Genomic DNA, 19,829 nt, shown 5'->3' with positions numbered 1-19,829 from the left:
TTTTAGGGAAGGAAATCTGCCATTCATACCAGGTCTAGTCTGACTCTTAACTGCCCGCTCAAGGGCAACTGGGGATGGGCAATAAATGCTGGCCCAGCCAGCGAGAAGTTTTTAACTGAGACTGACAGACTTTGGTTAGCCAGAAGTTAGTAAGAAGTCTCACAACAACAGGTTAAAGGCCGCCTGTTGGACTTTAACCTGGTGTTGTGAGACTTCTTACTGTGTTTACCCCCCGTCCAACACCGGCATCGCCACATCAATGACTAGCCAGAAGTTATTCAGAGACAGGAGGCATTTAGAGTTAGGTCACAGATTGAATTCCTGAACAGGCCCTGGAGGCTAAATGGTCTCCAGCGAATTCTTTTACAATTCATGTGGAGCCTTGTCATTAACATCCCCGAGTCAGTTTGTTCTTTTCTGTTTTATTCATTCACTAAATCTGAGGAGGAAAGTTAGTTAACGGTTTTTCAGGCCGGATGGCAAATTATGGTTTTAAATATTAAAATTTACAGTATGATTTCAAAAAAGAGAAGGGATGAATTTCTCCGAAATTCCTGCCTTTAAACAAAGCCAAGAGGATGGGTGGACACAGTCATCGCCACGGTGAGAGTAAAGTATCCGACATATCCCCGTGGAACGCCAACCATCGGCACATCTAGAAGGTGTAGGAACCATGTGATATTCCCGGAGAATGATTCCTGACACTCCACCAATTTTACACTTAGGGGTGGGGGCCTTTTAACTCTCGAGAAACAAGTCAGCTCAATTTTACTTTTCGGTCCATCCGTTAACGTGTCCAGTTTGAGTTATTTTTTAAACATAGTTGTGTTTGCCTCGAAGGGGGGGGAACTTCAAGGCTGCCTTGCCCCAGTGAGGGGGTGACGTTTACAACATTCCGCAAGACTTGATGGGAAAACGCCCGCAGAGTTGCCTGCCGCACACGTTCTGTTCAAAGTCCATGTTCCAGCTTGCTGGCGAGGTTGGAGAGGAATTCCCCGGGGTACCCTCTTTATGTTCGCCCTTTGAAACTGTCCATACATGAGTAGCTTCCGGTAAACCTGTAAATCTCTTCCAAAGCTGTCTGTGGGAGGATGCTGTAGGGGACAGGGGTGGGGAGATAGAAAAGATCATAAATCATAATCCCAGAATCCTTACAGTGCAGAAGGAGGCCATTCGGCCCATTGAGTCTGTACCGACACCCAATCCCACCAAAGTCCTATTCCCATCAACCCACATGTTGACCCTACTAATCCCCCTGGCACCAGGGTCAATTTAGCATGGCTAATCCACCTAACCTGCACATCTTTGGACCGTGGGAGGAAACCAGAGCACTCAGAGGAAACACACGCAAACGCGGAGAACGTGCAAAGTCCACAAAGCCAGTAGCCCAAGCTGGGAATCGAACCTGGGTCCCTGGCGCTGTAAGGCAGCAGTGTGAACAACCATGCTGGCCATGAAGAGGGCTGTTCTTTTCATTCTAATATTTCCCGAAAAACCGTGGCTGCATTTTACCGACTGTAACTAAACATGACATATCACCTCGCTCGAGTCTGTTCCTGTGTAATTCACATCCAGAATTAAATCAAGATGCAGCTACTTTGCACAGAGCAAGATCTCAAAATCCACAGAGGAGCGAATGGCCAGTCAGTGCGTTTTCTGCCACGGTTGATTTGAGGGAGGAATGTTGGGCAGGACACTTGGTTCTGACGTCCCCATTAGTGCCAACAGAATGTATATAATGTGCACACTTTGCAGATGGAGCCTTATTCTACCATTACAATGGAAGGGCTGCATCACTCAACACTGTGCTTCCCCAGTGACAATCTGGACCATGTACTCGAATCCGGGAGTGGGGTTTAATCTGTAATCTGTCACCTCCGAGGCAAGTATCAATGGTTTAAATTGGTCTTTGTGCACAAGGGAACTTGACCAATGTTGGCCAGTGAGGGTCGCTACAACAGGACTAGGGTCCAATTTTACACCCACTGGAAGAACAGTTAACGGGTCGGTAATGTCCCTTGCTGATTTCCACTGACCTCCACCATCAAGATCACCCATCTAACTCGGCAAACAGCGGCACAGGACCCTGGGGTCTTCCAGCGTGGCTTTGTTTCCAACTTGGTGTATTTACCAATCCACCAATTTTAAAACAGTCAAGAATGAATGGACTGCTCCCTGCAATTGAAGCTGTCAGTTTCCTGTCAGCAGTAAGTTCTCAGGAGTTTGGCCTGCCTCAGTATGAAGACAGCCCCACCGTGCTTTGACAGATAATGTCATCACAAACCCATTTCACTTGTGACCTTCACAAGCTGTCAGCGTGGAGCGGCCAGGAGGAGCTGCACTGTGGGTGGTAACGAACGATGTGAAGGGGAGCTGCAGCTCCTTAGTCCATCAGAACTCTGGACAGCTTTTACTTTCTCCACACTCACTCGATCTAAATAAAGAAAGGCCGTGTGAGCAAGCCGGCAGCCCCTGCCTTCCCACCTATTTTTCTTTAAGCAATTGCAAGTTGCAGAAGTTCTGGCGTTGATCACTCATATCAGAAAATGTTCTCTTTGTCAGTTAGAATCAATACTTTATCACGGTGGCACAGTGGTTAGCACTGCTGTCTCAGGGTCCTGGGTTGGATTCCCAGCTTGGCTCACTGTCTGTGCGGAGTCTGCATGTTCTCCCTGTGTCTCCATGGGTTTCCTCCCACAGTCTGAAAGACGCGCCAGTTAGGTGCATTGGCCATGCTAAATTCTCCCTCAGTGTACCCAAACAGGCAATGGAGTGTGACTACTAGGGGATTTTCACAGTAACTTCATTGCAGTGTTAATGTAAGCCTACTTGTGACACTAATAAACAAACTTTAAACTTTATCCCCCTCCCCTTCACTGGGTTTAAAGTTCTTAAAGCACTTTATTGGCTGTGCCTTTCTTGGAGAAGCCATTTCAGGCCCCTTCAAGCAGAGAGAGTGACGGAGGTTGAAGCCTTGAGGCTTTGAACTGACCCACCTTTTCAAGATGACAAGTAAGTGCATGGTCCAGGGTAGCAGGAGGAGGGCCTGGTTTGTCCGCACTGCCTCCACGGTCCGGCGGGCAACTGTGTCCGGTTTGAGAGGAGGAAACAGCTTGGGAAACCTGCAGCAGGGAAAACAAATCCATACACAACAGGATCAGATCTCCATCCAACATCGCACCCAGGTTCAAATCCGTTTTAAGTCCGTGCTCGAAGTGCGAAGGCCAGAATGTCTGTGGACATCTTGGAGAAGGAGGCAGTGGCCTCGCGGTACTGTCACTGGACTAGAAATCCAGACAGCCATGGTAATCTTACCTTGCACTAAGTTGATCTTTCTCTACACCTTAGTTATGTAACACTAAATTCTGCACTCTCTCTTTTCCTTCCCTCTATGCTTTGTCTGTATAGTGCGCAAGAAACAATACTTTCCACTGTATACTGATACATGTGATCGTAATAAATCAAATCAAATCGTACCATGACAGAGAGTGAAATTTGAATTCAATAAAAAATCTGGAATTAAACGTTTTAGATGATGACCATGAAACCATTGTTGTAAAACCCCACCTGGTTCACTAATGGAAAGAAATCGGCCATCCTTACCCGGTCTGGCCTACTTGTTTGACTCCAGATCCACAGCAATGTGGTTGACTCTTAACTTGCCCCTCAAGGGCAAATAGGGATGAGCAATAGATGTTGGCCCAGCCAGTGACACCCACATCCCATAAAGAAGATGACAAAAGCGCTGTGAAGGTTTCATCAGTCACTTTGACCTGACCTTGTCCCAAGTCCTAAGGATTGGGGGTGAGGGTCAGATAAATATTCAAGGAAGACACTGGCATCTGGACTGACACGGGCGTCGCCACCTCCACTCTGGAGGTACAGCTCTGAGGAGCACGTTGACAGGGGAACACCAGTTTATTTATATTTGTCTCCAAAACAAAAGAAATACACCGAACCATTTTCAGCTTTGAGCGGGTATTGTACACTGCCTGGTGTACCTCCTCACCTCTCCCTGGATCCACGCTCCTGGACCTCCTCACCTCTCCCCGGATCCACACTCCTGGATTTTAATCCCTCGATTTCAGCCTGGCAGCATTGTTAGGGAGGGTGAACCCTGATGTCTGTGGAGGGCACTGTCAGGTCTAGTGGTTACCTTCTGCCCACTGACTGGATTAACATTGCAGTTGAAATCCGTACTGCTTACTGCACTGGCAAGCGTTGGCGGGGGCCATGTGACTGTGGCACACTCACACCATCGGGTTCAAACTCAGTGGAACACAAGGGAATTCCAAAACCAAACATCAAATCATTCCAACGGATGATTTTAATCACGTCTTTTTCTCCTCAGCTGATCCACTGACATTAGCTGTTCAGAGTACAGAGAACAGCTTGTTAGATTACTGAACAATCCTTAGCTTTCTTCCACAGTTGACATTGTTCTGTCTCCATTTCCCATCTCCTCCTTCAACTATGATTTTACAGTATCTTTAGGAGCTGTACCCAACTCTTCTGCTTGTCAGGAGTCATGGACTCACAAGTCTGAAAGATGTACTGGTTAGGGTGCATTGGCCGTGCTAAATTCACCCTCTGTGTATCCGAACAGGTGCCAGAGTGTGGTGACTGGGGGATTTTCACAGTAACTTCAGAGCAGTGTTAATGTAAATCTACTTGTGACACTAATAAATAAATAAATAAACGATGTATTTCACCTAACTCAACATACAGAAGGCCGAGTGGTATAGACAATGAATCCAGAAATTCAGCTAATGTTTTGGGGGAATGGTTTCGAATCCCGCTTCGGCAAATTGTGGAATTTGAATTCAATTAAAAAAATTTCTGGAATTAAGAATCTACTGACAACCGTGAAACCATTGTCAATTGTCGGAAAAACCCATCTGGTTCATAAATGTCCTTCAGGGAAGGAAATCTGCCGTCCTTACCCGGTCTGGCCTACATGTGATTCCAGAGCCACAGCAATGTGGGTGACTCTCAACTGCCCTCCAAGGGCAACCGGGGATGGGCAATAAATGCTGGCCCAGCCAGCGATGCCCATGTCCCAAGAATGAATAAAAGAAAACAGAGACAATTTCTAAGCTAATCAACTATGGGGAACTGTAATCCTCAGCACCCACCTCGTCTTCATGCCATGAAACATCTCGGTGCTGGTGTGGAAAGGGAGCACGGTGGTGGCGTTGACCCCAGGGCAGTCGAGGAGGCCCAGTGTCAGACTCTCCATGAAGGCGAAGGATGATGATTTGGAAGTGCAGTAATCGATGGCACCCGGGATGGCAGTCAGTGCCAGCACTGAGTTCATACACACAATATGCCCGTGTTGTAGTTCCAGCATCCGAGGCAGGAAAGCCTTTGTGGTCTGAATGGGAGGGATAGATAAACCACAGTTACACAAAAATTAATTTTCAGACTGAACCATTTGACCCTATTTTCTGGATAAACCTGGAGCGTCGGATTTACCTGTGTCCGTGACAGTCTGGAATTGGGTTGCCCATTCTGTGTCGGGTATCAGTATCGGAAGAAAAGGAGGGTGTTTTCGCCAGTGCCTTGGCCAACATTCCTCCCCCGAGTAACGCTGCCAAGGCCATAATCTAAACTTGAACAATGGGGCATCATCAACCCTGCTCCCCACCCCCTTGTACTGGGCACAAACCAAGTCAGAAGTGTAACCAACCAGGGGAAGTCCGCAGTTCCAGCGGCCGCCATGTGACCGGCAGACGCCCGTTCAAAAGGAGCAACCAACCAATTTCAAGAGACAAATCCAACAGGCTTTTCTCTGATTGGCCCATCTGATTTATTCCTCTTTGCTGTTGCTGGGCAGAAAAACCCACGGCCGACAGTGAGGGGATTAAACAGCAGAAGCCGGTGGCCAAAGGACTGATGCACGTCGAGTGTAAGAGTAGAAAGTGTAACTGACCCCTTTTAACAGACTGGAAAGTCTAAGGCCAGAATCTTACTGCCGTTCACGCCGGTGGGATTTTCCAATCCCGCCGCAGCAAATGGAGATTTGACTGGCTGCCAAATTCTCCAACCTCGCTGCAGCGGGAGTGTGGTGTGAATGATGGGCGAGACTGTACTGGACTGAATGATGTTCAGTGGTAATTACCGTGCACAGTGAGGTGAGCAAAAGGTGAGCATCTCAGCACAATGCCGAATTACTGAGCCAATGGCACGTCAGCATTCAACGCAAGAGCTTTTGGTAAAAGGTTCTTCCAGTCTTGTCTGGTTTTGGTGGCCACACCTGGAGTATTGTGAGCATTTCTGGTCATCTCAACAAATAGGCAGCAAAGATAAACTTGTTGTTGGGGGGTTATTAGCGCACCCTGATTTGATTATTCACTCGTGGGATGTGGGCCACGCTGGTTGGTCAGTATTTCTGGTTCACTGTCCTTGTTGCTGTTTATTTGGAGGTAATGTTGTCCTCATAATATTCAGGGATTGGAGAATTACTCTGACAGCAGATCAGTAATTGGATATCAATTGGTACAGTGGTATTGTTGCTGGACTAGTGATCCAGAAACCCAGGGTAATGTTCTGGGGATCTGGGTTCAAATCCCACCACAACAGATGGTGAAATTTGTCTGGAATAACAGCTGGTATGGAGAGAGGTGTGTGAGGGGGGGAGAGATATGTAAGGGAGGGGGTGAAATTTGTTTTCCAGCATTGCTCTTCCCAATAAAAATTGCAAAAGACTGAAGTATTTTTTAAAAAAGGGAACACTATTTATTTACCAACTTAACCAATTCCTAAAGTGGGTACTGCTTCAGCGGTTAATGTTAAGGGAATGTGGGCATTTATCTCGGACAGGGGCTAATGGGAGAGGTCCATGTAACAGTGCATGTGTGACGGTGCACCTCATCCCAATTCCTAATAGGTGTATGGACATAGCTAGAAAAGAATGTTTCCATTGGATTGTGTTCACACCTCTTTTGCGACAAAAAGGGGGGTGTCAGCATTATGAAAATGTTTGGTGGTCCCTGATACCCGTGGGAGGTCACTAGGTGTTCCCCAGCCTGAAAGGTTTGGGAAATCCTGCACTGAAGCCCCCCATTGTACAGCTTTGTTAACCAGAAGCTTTCCGCTAAAACAGCGGTATAACGGGGAAGGAGCAGGGAGTCCAAGATGGGGCCTTAAATTTACGGTCCCTGGAATTACAGGCGGCACGGTGGCACAGTGGTTATCACTGCTGCCTCACAGCACCAGGATCACGGGTAGGATTCCCAGCTTGGGTCACTGTCTGTGTGGAATTTGCACGTTCTCCTCACGTCTGTGTTTCCTCCGGGTGCTCCGGTTTCCTCCCACAGTCCGAACGATGTGCTGAATGGGTGCATTGGCCGTGCTAAATTCTCCCCCAGTGTACCCGAACAGGCACCGGAGCGTGGCGACTAGGGGATTTTCACAGTAACTTCATTGCAGTGTTAATGTAAGCCTACTTGTGATACTAATAAATGAACATAATTAAAGGTAATTGTGGAGATGCAGAAAGGCCTGACTCGTACTGACCCAGAACTGGCCGAGCATGTTGATGTGCTGAGACTTCAGGAGAGCATCATCGTCACTGTCTATTAAAGTCCTGCCGTGAACCACCGCAGCGTTGTTGACCAAGATGGTGACGTCACCCACCTGCAGGCAAACAAAGCGATTGGTCACAAACATCCCATTCCCCTCCCCCTTCCTGCCTAAAACCAAGAGTTTCAGCTTGCCCTCAAGACAAAGGTTAACAAATCTCAGAGATCAGCCTCTCATTCCCTCCCCCCACCTACCTCACCACATCTCAATACCAACTTCTGTCAGAGAGGAACACGGTGGCCATTTTGGACACAGCAAGATCCCACAGGCACCGGGATGAGTGATCAAGTATTCCCGGCACTAACATCCAATGATCAGAATCAAACCAGAGGGACACCCTGTCTGCTCTCCTCAGGTAATGAAGATACATTTCAGCAAAATATTGCCTAAATTGATCTTGTAGAAATTCCTCATGCCCCATGGTGAAACTATTTCCAAAGCTAACTGCTTTGTCAGCGTTTAAAGGCAGATTGAGGTCTTAAACTGCCACAGAATTTTTACAGTAAGAAGTCTCACAACACCAGGTTGAAGTCCAACAGGTTTATTTGGAATCACCTTCATCGGGTGAATGGAGCAGCATTCCGAAAGCTCGTGATTCCAAATAAATCTATTGGATTTTAACCTGGTGTTATGAGACTTCTTACTGTGCCCACCCCAGTCCAACACCAGCGTCTCCATGTCACAGAATCTTTAAGCATTCTTTAGAACAGACTAGGCTTTGCCATAACATTTCCATCAGAACTGTGCAAGGCCCAGGTTTACTTTCAGCCAAGCAGACTACAGACTGCAGTAGTGTCGCTGTTAGTAACCCACCTTCTCCCGTACAGCCTTGGCTTGTTGGTAAACCTCCTCTTTGTTTCCTACATCGCAGACAAAGTAGTGGCACTCCACGCCCAGGCTCCGAATCTCCTCACACGCTTCCTTCAGGCACTTCTCCGTCCGACCCCAGATAATGATCTGCAAGAGGATAACCAAGGCCAGTTAGCATTCCCACCATTTCCCTCCCTAATACATTCACCAAGAGCCCTCGGGACATCCCGAGGTGATTCCTGGGTGGAGGGAGGGGAGTGAGTGGGGGGAGGGAAGTGAGTGATGGGGGGAAGGAGTGAGTGGTGGGGAGGGGAGTGAGTGGGAGTGGAGTGAGTGGGGGAGGAGCGAGTGGAGGTGGGGGGGGAAGACGGCAGACGGTAAATTCCAGCCAGTGGCTGGCGAGTTCCAGATTGTCTTCAGAGGTTCATTCCCCCTTTTGCATCACAGGATCAGAGCCAATCAGCCCGCACATCCAAAACTCTCTCCTTTGAATATTCATTACGTTGACAAACAAGGTAGCTAACTGCGCACAGGAAGATCCCATTAGTAGCAAATGTGATGGTTGACAGTTTCTAAAATAGATCAGGACCTCCTCAAACAATTCAAGATCTGCTGCTTCTCGTTGGGTGGAGAATTTCACTGGGCTTTGTGGGCTTCACATTGTGATTGACTGTCAGCCCAGAGAGTAGTGATGGGAGCCTGAGAGTAACAATGGGAGGCTGAGAGTAATGATGGGAGGCTGAGAGTAACGATGGGAGACACAGAGTAACGATGGGAGGCTGAGAGTAACGATGGGAGACACAGAGTAACGATGGGAGACACAGAGTAATGATGGGAGACAGAAAGTAACGATGGGAGGCAGAGTAACGATGGGAGGCAAAGAGTAACAATGAGAGTCAGAGCATAATGATGGGAGGCAGAGAGTAACAATGGGAGGCAGAGAGTAACAATGGGAGGTAGAGAGTAACAATGAGAGGCAGAGAGTAACAATGGGAGGTAGAGAGTAACGATGAGAGGCAGAGAGTAACGCTAGGAGGCAGAGTGATAATGGGAGGCAGGGTAACGATGGGAGGCAAAGAGTAACAATGGGAGGCAGAGAGTAACGATGGGAGGCAGAGAGTAATGACAGGAGGCAGAGAGTAATGATGGGAGGCTAAGAGTAATGATGGGAGGCAGAGAGTAATGATGGGAGGCTGAGAGTAATGATGGGAGGCAGAGAGTAACGATGGGAGGCAGAGAGTAACGACAGGAGGCAGAGAGTAATGATGGGAGGCTGAGAGTAATGATGGGAGGCTGAGAGTAATGATGGGAGGCTGAGAGTAATGATGGGAGGCAGAGAGTAACAATGGGAGGCAGAAGTATCGATGGGAGGTTGAGAGTAATGATGGGAAGCAGACAGTAATGGTGGGAGCAGAGAGTAACGATGGGTGGCTGTCTGTCTCCCTGACACAGATTTAACATAACTGGCAAAAGAAGCAAAAAACAGAATGATACAGGAGAACGTTTTGCACGCAGCGTGTGGTTAGTTTCTGGAATGTTCTGCCTGACAGCATAATGGAAAAAGATTCAATTGAAGCATTCAAAGAGAATTAGGCGGATATTTCATAGCATTTCCTGGAATCCCTTCAGTGCAGACGCAGCCATTCGGCCCATCGAGTCTGCACTGACTCCATCCAATACAGCATCTTACCCAGACCCTACCCCCCCCCCCATATTAACGCCACTAATCCCCCTACCCGACACACCTTGGCACGTCTGGTTATCTGAAAAGGAAGAACGTGAAGCGTTAGGGGGGGCAGGGGGAGGTGAATTGCTCATTCAGAGAGCTGGTGGAACAATGATGGGCTGAATGGCCTCGTGCACTGTAACTATTCTGCCTGCTGTGTACGTCCCTTCGGGGGCCGCTGATATTAAATCGGGTGGGCGGCTCCCCCCCCCCACATCTAAATGCCACCCAGGTTAACGTGGTTGGCCCCTTTGTGTGGGGTTATCGATGGGGATGGGGGTCTTTGCCAGTCACATTGTGGCTTTACAGTCACAGCCGCAGCGACAATAACTTAACAACTGAGTCACCTCAGCCCTGCGAGACTGATCGACTGAGCTGCGTGGTACATCCAAACAGGATAAAGCCCCTTTAAATCATCAAAGGTGATAAAGACTGTTGGATATTCAGCAGGTTTTGCTCAGGATTAAGGAAGGAAGCAATGCTAACAGTCTGAAAGGAGCTGTCATTTGTAACAGCAGCGGAACATGCGGGAGGTGGTGGGGTGGGCGGGAATGGGGGGGGGGGGAGCGGGGGGTAGGGCTGCTCAACACCTTGCGAGTTGTAGATTCAGGAGGTTCATACAAGGGGCAGTAGGTCAGGTTATGCAATGGCTGAGCCACCCTCGCACAAACCTTGCCGAGGTGATGCAGTGCGGTTAGCACACAGCTAAGTGAAAAGTCGCACAACATCCTCCTCGATGAATTGTAGAATTCACGTTAACCCCTTCACTGCCCAACCCCTGTCTCGGCACAAACAACCCAGATCCTCTTACCCGTGCACAACCTAAGGGAGCCCTTTGTAGCCCCCCCCCCGCCTTTCCATTTTAAAGTTTATTTGTTAGTGTCACAAGTAAAGCTTACATTAACACTGCAGTGAAGTTACTGTGAAAATCCCCCAGTCGCCACAACTCAGACACCTGTTCGGGTTACACCGAGGGTGAATTTAGCACAGCCAATGCATCTAACCAGTACGTCTTTCAGACTGTGGGACGAAACCGGAGCACCCGGGGGAAACCCACGCAGACACGGGGAGAATGTGCAGACTCCGCACAGACGGTGGCCCAAGCTGGGAATCGAACCCGAGTCCCTGGCGCTGTGAGGCCACAGTGCTAACCATTGTGCCACCGTGTCTCATTCAGCTCAGCCAATGTACTTATTCAGCTTCCCCTTATAACGCATCTAAACAAATCCCTGCTAGTACGAGGCATGTTTTGTTACGCTAATTTTTTAAAAAAAGTTACTGATTTACAGGACATGAGTGCTGCTGACTAGACCAGCATTTATTGCCCATTCCAAACTGTCCTGGAGAAGGTGGTAGTGAACTGCCTTCTTGAACCGTTGCAGTCCCTAAGGTGTAGTAGGTACACCCACAGTGCTGTTAGGAAGGTACAGATTGTCTGATGAAAAAGCCTTTTGAAAACCAAACAAAATTCACAGAATCCCTACAGTGCCGAAGAAGGCCATTCAGCCCATTGAGATTTCCTCTGGGTGCTCCCACAGTCCAAACATATGCAGGTTAGGTTGATTGGCCATGCTAAATAGCCCCTTAGTGTCAGGGGGATTAGCAGGGTAAATACAAGGGGTTACAGGGATAGGGCCTGAGTGGGATTGCAGACTCGATGGGCCGAATGACCTCCTTCTGTACTGTAGGATTCTACCGTTCTATTTACCCTGCTAGTCTCCCTGACACTAAGGTGCAATTTAGCATGGCCAATCCACCTAGCCTGCACATCTTTGGACTGTGGGAGGAAACTGGAGCACCCGGAGGAAACCCACTCAGACACGGGGAGAATGTGCAGACTCAAAAGAACAAAGATCAGTAACGCACAGGAAACAGGCCCTTCGGCCCTCCAAGCCTGCGCCGCTCATTGGTCCAACCCCATTTGTTTGTATCCCTCCATTCCCAGTCGGCTCATGTGACTATCCGGGTAAGTCTCAAACGATCCCAGCGTGTCCGCCTCCACCACCCTGCTTGGCAGCGCATTCCAGGCCCCCACCACCCTCTGTGTAAAAAACGTCTCTCTGATATCGGAGTTATACCTCGCCCCTCTCACCTTCAGCCTGTGACCCCCCACCCCCCACTATGATCGTCACCTCCGACCTGGGAAAAAGCTTCCCACAGTTCACCCTATCCATACCCTTCACAATTTTGTACACCTCTATTAGGTCTCCCCTCGTTCTTTCCAGGGAGAACAACCCCAGTTTACCCGATCCCCCCACCCAGACAGTGAGCCGAGGCTGGAATCGAACCCGGGTCCCCGGCGCTGTGGGACAGCAGTGCTAACCCACTGTGCCACCCCATTGTACAATTAACTCCAGTACTGAACGCGAGGGACGATATTGCAGAAGGGGCGCTGCCTCTGAGAGAGACCTGGGATTTCATTCCCGTCATTGGGGCCAACCTAACCCCCCACACCCCACCCCACCCCACCCCACCCCACCCCACAACCCCCGACAGAAAATCGTCTCTACCTCCCCGCGCAGTTGAAGAGCCGTCGCGAGTTACCATGGGGACAGAGCGGCAGCTGGGGCGCAATCTGTTGACAGTTTTCTTCCCCGATCCGACTTTTTCACCTGCCTTTTTGGCAGTCGTCTGTCGGGGTCATCCAGAGGTAAAAGGGAAAAATAAAGCTTGTGGGGGGGGGGGGGGGTTGGGGGGTTGGGGGGAGCGGTGGCGGCGGCGGTGGGGGCGGTGGAGAGCAGGAGGCTCGGAGAAGCAGTCAGGCAGCAGACAGGCAGACCAGACCGTCCCCGCAGGATTTTCCACTTGAGTGAGCGTGCTGCCCTCGGTAATTTTATGGTCACTGAGTTCTGAATTGAAAGTGTGTCAGGTTCAGGGGATGCTGGCAACTCGCCAAACAGGGGACCACTTTCAGAGCAAAGAGAATTCCGCCACGCACCGGGGTAAGGAGCCAGCCCTCCGCTCCGATGGCAAACCCCTACTCCCCCTGCCACCGACCGTTGCGGAGGTTCGGTTTCCCCGGGCACTGCCCGCCCCTCAGACCGTGTGGCTATTCCCACGCCAGCCAGCCCGCTGGGCAGTGACAAACTGTTCAAATCCCAGGGAGCATCTTCCTGGGCACTGGACAGTCCAGCAGCGATCAGGAGCCACACGGCATACAGAAGGCAGCCCTTCAGCCCATCGTATCTGTGCTAGCTCAAAGGCAAGCTGGGTGGGCTGGGACTTTTTTCTCTGGAGCATTTAGATAGTTACATGGTTACGATGGATATAGAGGGATACGGGCCAACTGCGGGCAACTGGGATTGGCTTAGGAGTTTCCAAAAAAAGGGTGACATGGACAAGTTGGGCCAAAAGGCCTGTTTCCATGCTGTAAACCTCCATTACTCTATAAGAGCAACCCAATTAGTTACCATCCCCTCCCCATGACCCAGAATTCTCCCCTTTTCAAATATTTTTCCAATCCCCTATTACAAAGATATCTGCTTCCACTTTTTTCTAGTACATTCCAGACGAGATGAGTAAAAAAATCCCCCCCCGCATTTTCACCCCTGTTTTTTTTTGCTAATCATCTTCAATCTCGTCCTTTGGTTCCTGACCGTTCTGCCCTTTGCAAATGGTTTCTCCCTCTTGACCCAGTCAAAAACCCCTCATCATTTTCAGCCTGTTCATTAAACTTCCCCTGAAGGTCCTCTGCTCCAAAAGGAACAAAGAGAGAGAGAGAAGTAGGGGTTATTCTCCATGTAACTGTAGCCCCGTATCTCTGGTACCACGCGAATAGATTTCCCCCTGCTACAGTCAGATACTGGGAGCAATTAATTACAGTGACCCCGCTATCACCCAAGCTAAAATAGAATCCCTGCAGTGCAGAAGGAGGCTGTTTGGCCTATATGTCTCTGCACCGACTCTCTAACAGAGCATCTTACCCAGGCCCTATCCCTGTAACCCCATGTATTTACCCTGCTAATCCCCCTAACCTATATATCTTGGGACACTAAGGGTCAATTTAGCATGGCCAATCAACCCTAACTCTCACATCTTTGGACTGTAGGAGGAAACCCATGCAGACATGGGGAGAATGTACAAACGCCACACAGACTGTGACCTGAGGCCAGAATTGAACCCACAGTCCTGGCGCTGTGAGGCAGCGGTGCTAACCACTGTGCTGGCGAGTTGGGAAGGAAGCTTTGATAGAAGCAAATTACTGAGGATTCTGGAATCTGAAACAAAACCAGAAAATGCTGGAAAACCTCAGCAGGTCTGACAGCATCGGTGGAGAGAGAATAGAGCCAATGTTTCGAGTCAGGGTGACCCTTTGTCAGAGCTCTGTGGGTACAGCAATTCTACATCAGTGGTGGTAGATTATTGAGCTATCTATTTCTTGACAGGATCCCAATACATCAGATGCTGCGGAGAGAGAATTTAGCATGGCCAGTGCACCTAACCAGCACGTCTTTTGGACTATGGGAGGAAACTGGAGCACCTGGAGGAAACCCACACAGACACTGGGAGAACGTGCAGACTCTGCGAAAACAGTGACCCAAGCTAGGAATCGAACCCGGGTCCCCGGCACTGTGAGGCAGCAGTGCTAACCATTGTGCCACCGTGCCTCCCAAGCTCCTTGCAGTTTCCACTGTAAGCGAGGGAATACCAACAGCAAGAGGGAAACGAGAGAGAAGCGAGTACGATGAAGGAGATAAAAGAGAGAGAGAGAAGAAACGCCCCCCCCCGCCTCCGCCACAATAAAGCTTTTGCGGTGAAGCCTCAGTGCTGTAATCAAGTGCAGGAGTTGGAAGTGCCGGTTATCTGAGCGAGGGGAGGGGACGGAGGGTTCAGATAGGAGTCACCATGACCCAAGCCTGTTAGCAATGAGCCAGGGTCAATCAGAGGTCATCTCCAACACAGAGCTGTGTTCGCACTACACCCTTTCTGTACGTCTCCCTCCCCACAACCAGCCCGCATTGCCCCACTCCTCCCCTGCTATCCCCCAAAAAACCACGACAACAAATAACACCGTCAGTAACTGGGAAAAGCAGCATTTTGTTGCTTTTGGACTGTTGTGAGTGTGTAGACGTCTTGAGAGTATACAAAGGGATTTAGAGTGAATATTTGGCTCAAATACCAAAGAACAGTTAACCTGGACTTACGCATGAACTTGGGGTCATGGTCACAAAAGATTAATGTTGGGCAGATAATTATGTATGAAGGATATATTTTTCAAACTGAAGCAACACAATTATCGTTGTGAAAGCAATAGAAATGGAAGCGAGGACCAGATTACTTTGTCTCGCACCCTCTGTTTTGGGGAATTTCAAATGTCCAACGTGGATTGATCCATCCAGGATGAGGGATCTCGATCGAGATGCTCGCTGGGAATCAGCAGATATCACAGTGAGCACCCCAGCTGTGAGACGTTTACAGCTGGATTTCGGGATTTGGAGACTGATAAAGGGAATCTTCCCAACTCCTGATCGCTATCCCTCAATCCCATCCCACAAGCCCCAGGGCAAACAGTCAGCCTGTGAAAGGACCTGGTTCAGTGGCGATGCCCAGCACAGTCAAATAGTCTCCAAATTTCTAATTCCAGGGACCAGACATAGTGCAGGACCCTACACTGCAGAAAGAGACCATTCGGCCCATCGAGTCTGCATCAACTCCCTGAAACAGCATCCTACTTAGACGCTCCCCTCAATCCTATCCACGTCACCCAGCGCATTTACCACGGCCGATCTGCCTAACTTACACATTTTTGGACACTAAGGGGCAGTTTAGGATCATAGAATCCCTAAAGTGCAGAAGGAGGCCATTTGGCCCATCGAGCCAGCACTGACCACAATCCAACCCAGGCCCTCTCCCCATAACCCCACGTATTTACCCTAGCTAATCCGCTTGACGCAATTTAGCATGGCCAATCAACCAAAAACCTCACACCTTTGGCGTGTGGGAGGAAACCGGAGCAGCCGGAGGAAATCCATGCAGACATGGGGGTGGAAGAATGTGCAAACTCCATACAGACAGTGACCCAAGTCTGGAATCGAGCCCGGGTTCCTGGGGCTGTGAGACAGCAGTGCTAACCACTGTGCCACCGTGCCGGACTCGAGGTATTCCACTGAGAGCAAATTGACCGGAATTCTAAAACTAATTTAAATCGAGAGCCACAAAGCCCTTCTGTTAAAAATAACAAAATTAGAAGGAATGTTTGTGCGACGTACAGTGACACCTTAAAACTCCCATTCCACCTTCACTGAGTGTTCTGGCTCAATAACCTAGCATTGTGAAGGTCCAACACTCCCAACAAACAGCAAGACTAGTTGTCCTGCTTCAGGTCAAGTCTATTTACAGAATGCCTTGCGTCTCTCGTGTCTGCAAGGAAGGGACTAATGACTGTCTGCAGGAGAGCTCTGAATGAAGTGGGACTGGCCACCGGTGGCAGCCTGCTTACCCCTACAGCCCCCTCATTCACTTGTTTCCCTGTGTCCGCTCCTCCCCCTCAGCCCGCTGGACGTGCGTTTCCTTTCTAAGTGGTAAACAAGATTAATGACATCATCATCACTCGGTTGACCTGCTGCTGAACTCGAGGCTGGGACAAAACTGCAAGGTGCTCCCCAGGCCGTCCCAGAGAAACTGGGGACGCTTCTTAAACAGGGGACTGAAATCGAGGGAGACAGAACGAGCTGAAAAAAAGACACGCACGCAACACACACAGGGGGAACAATAAAGACGGAGCAAATATAAGGTGGAGAAAGGGGCAATAAAGAGTAAGAAAGCAAGTTAGAGAAAGCGAGACAGAAGATAAGACTGAAAGTTAACGAGTGCAGGGGAGATCCACAGAATCCTTACAGTACAGGAGGAGGCCATTTGGCCCACTGAATCTGTACCAGGCCATATTCTCGTAACCCTAAATATTTACCCTGCTATCCCCACCTGACACTCAGGGGCAATTTAGCACAGCCAATGCACCTAACCAGCACATCTTTGGACTGTGGGAGGAAACCGGAGCATCCGGAGGAAACCCATGGAGACACGGGGATACCGCACAGACAGTGACCCGAGGCTGGAATTGAACCCAGGGCCCTAGCGCTGTGAGGCCACAGTGCTAACCACTGTGCTACCATGCCGCCCCTTAAGATGCTAAGAGGGAACTTTTCCAAGTCTATTTGGGTGAAGGAGTGCTTCTCTGAATGAGCTAATTTTTCATGCGACTGGCCACACTGATTTCTGTCTTTAACTCTCCTAACTCTCTCTCCGCTCCCCACCCCTCTGATCCAAGCTTTAACAGAACCAACAGAAATCAGAATACAAACAGCCAGTATGGCCCACTGATCTTAAGATTAAGTTTATTAAGTGTCACAAATAGGCTTACATTCACACTGCAATGAAGTTATTGTGGAAATACCCTAGTCATCACACTCTGGCACCTGTTTGGTTACACTGAGGGAGAATTTAATACGGCCAACACACCGTAGCAGGAAACCGGAGCACCCGGAGGAAACCCATGCAGACACGGGGAGAGCACGCAGACTTTGCACAGACAGTGATCCGAGCCAGGAATCAAACCCAGGTCCCTCGTGCTATAAGGCAGCAGTGCTAACCATTGTGCCACCGTGCCGCCCCTCTCTGTGCTGCAGTTCAAGGTCTGCAGGTGCTGAGTACATTCATTCCCAAATGTCCAATCTTTACGGACTGAGGAGTGGGCGTTGCGGAGCTATTCCACATGGGAAGGCATCAGAGAGGATAAACATTCTGTCCAATTTACCCCAAAAAAGCTCAATTGTCCAGCCGGGGAGAGGCTGGTTCCTCTCTGCCTGGGGACATATTGGTACAGTGTGCAGGCAAGCGGGTGTCAAATTGGTACTTAGGAGCCTGGTTGGTAAAGTTGAGAGTTCCAGCTTCACGATTACAACCGCTGTGAAACCAACATTGAGAAGCACACCAGCTATGTGGTTAAGAAGAATATTTCACTGCTTGACTAAAAGTAAGGCTGAACTTATATCCGGTGTTTTATCTAACAGACAAAACAGATTTCCTAATTTAAGGGCTCTTTAGCACTGCTGCCGCACAGCTCCAGGGACCCAGGTTCAATTCTGGCTTTGGGTGACTGTCTGTCTAACATGCTCCCTGTGTCTGCGTAGGTTTCTGCCGGGTGCTCTGGTTTCCTCCCACCACTCCAAAGATGTGTAGGTTAGGGTGGACTGATCATGCTAAATTGCCCATGGTGTCCCAAGGGGTTAGTTGGATTTACCATGGGAAATATGTGGGGACAGGGTGGGGAAGATACTCTGTCAGAGAGTTGGTGCAAACCAAATGATCTCTTCTGTACTCTCTCTTCTGCCAAGGTCCCAGGTTCAATTCCGGATTCGGGACACTGTGCATGAGGCAAACCTTTCAACTCATTCCAACTCTTGGTTTCAACAGTGAAGCCAAGTCAATATTTTCTGGGTGATATCATAGATGAGAGACTTGCATTTACAAACCACTTTTTCCAATCATCAGATGTCTCCAAATACTCCATAGCCAATAAAATATTCTTAAAGTGTCACTGTTATAGTGTAGGAAATGTGACAGTCAATTTGTGCACAGCAAGCTCTCACCAAGGTGATAAGGGCCAGAGAGTCTGCTTCTGTGATGTTTGATTGAGGGATGAATATTGGCCAGGATGCTGGGAAGAACCGGCTTTCTCCCGTCTTCAATGGGATCTTTCACACCCACCCCCTCTCCCCCACCCCAGAGGGAGATGGGGACCGCTGTGTAACGTTGCTCTGCTGGTCTTTTGGTTACTGGGTTGAAGGGTTGTAACTGCCAGGTGATGCCCCACTCTTCAACTCCCAAACAACTGGTGGTTAAGGGGAGGATGGCATGGGGGTTGGATGCAGTAGTGTGGTGGCATTGTCACTGGACAGGGTGGCACTGTGGCACAGCTGCCTCACAATGCCAGGAACCCAGGTGTGATTCCAGCCTTGGATGTCTGTGTAGAGTTTGCACGTTCTTCCCGTGTCTGCATGCGTTTCCTCCGGGTGGTCCGGTTTCCTCCCACAGTCTAACGATGCAGGTTAGGTAGATTGCTCCCTTGGGGGGCAGATTTTCCTGTTCCTGTCACCCTCATAGCGGGTGAGGGGCAGACCATGGAAAGGTCCCTTGTCCTTGGGCAGGGTTTTCCAGATTTGGAGCGGGCGTGGCTGGAAAATCCCACCCTTAGTGTCCAAAAGAGGCGACACGATGGCACAGTGATTATCACCGCTGCCTCACAACGCCAGGGACCCGGGTTCAATTCTGGCCTCAGGTCACTGTCTGTGTGGAGTTTGCACATTCTCCCTGTGTCTGCCTGGATGTCCTCCGGGTGTTCCGGTTTCCTCCCACAGTCCAAAGATGTTCGGGTTAGGTTGATTGGCCATGCTAAACTGACCCTTAGTGTCAGTGGGGGTTAGCGGGGTAAGTACGTGGGGTTATGCAAATAGGAGATTGCGGTTGGTGCAGATGCGATGGGCTGAATGGCCTCCTTCTGCCCTGTAGGGATTCTATAGTTGGATCCTAGTTAAGCAGGGTAACGCTCGGTTGCGGATTCAGCATGGCAGATGTTGAAATTTGAATGTGATAAATGGCTGGAGCAGGGAACCCTCCAGTACAGCATGAGCAGACGTGTAGTTCAACACTCTGAGCACTAGAGAGCACCCAGGCTGATTAGCAAAGTGTGGCGTCCTAATGAGCCGATTAC

General features: G+C 49.5%; 1 protein-coding gene across 1 annotated transcript in view; it reads right to left on the bottom strand.

Annotated features, from left to right (window-relative positions):
• Positions 1–406: 406 nt before the first annotated feature.
• The window catches only part of LOC145360113 (short-chain dehydrogenase/reductase 3-like), a 26,216-nt gene continuing 6,793 nt past the window's right edge, over positions 407–19,829 (bottom strand). The window contains exons 2-6 of the mRNA XM_080215080.1: positions 8,398–8,541; positions 7,519–7,638; positions 5,136–5,374; positions 2,997–3,122; positions 407–1,094 (exon numbers count right to left, since the gene is read on the bottom strand). Of these exons, the coding sequence (XP_080071206.1) occupies positions 1,010–1,094; positions 2,997–3,122; positions 5,136–5,374; positions 7,519–7,638; positions 8,398–8,541 (714 nt within the window). The 3' untranslated portion in view covers positions 407–1,009. The remainder of the gene's footprint in view (positions 1,095–2,996; positions 3,123–5,135; positions 5,375–7,518; positions 7,639–8,397; positions 8,542–19,829) is intronic.

Source organism: Carcharhinus amblyrhynchos, chromosome 30 (genome assembly GCF_965287045.1).
Source record: "Carcharhinus amblyrhynchos chromosome 30, sCarAmb.v2.hapA, whole genome shotgun sequence".
Classification (NCBI taxonomy): Eukaryota; Metazoa; Chordata; class Chondrichthyes; order Carcharhiniformes; family Carcharhinidae; genus Carcharhinus; species Carcharhinus amblyrhynchos.
Note: the sequence above shows the minus strand (reverse complement) of the source record. Positions and strands in the feature narration are given on the sequence as shown.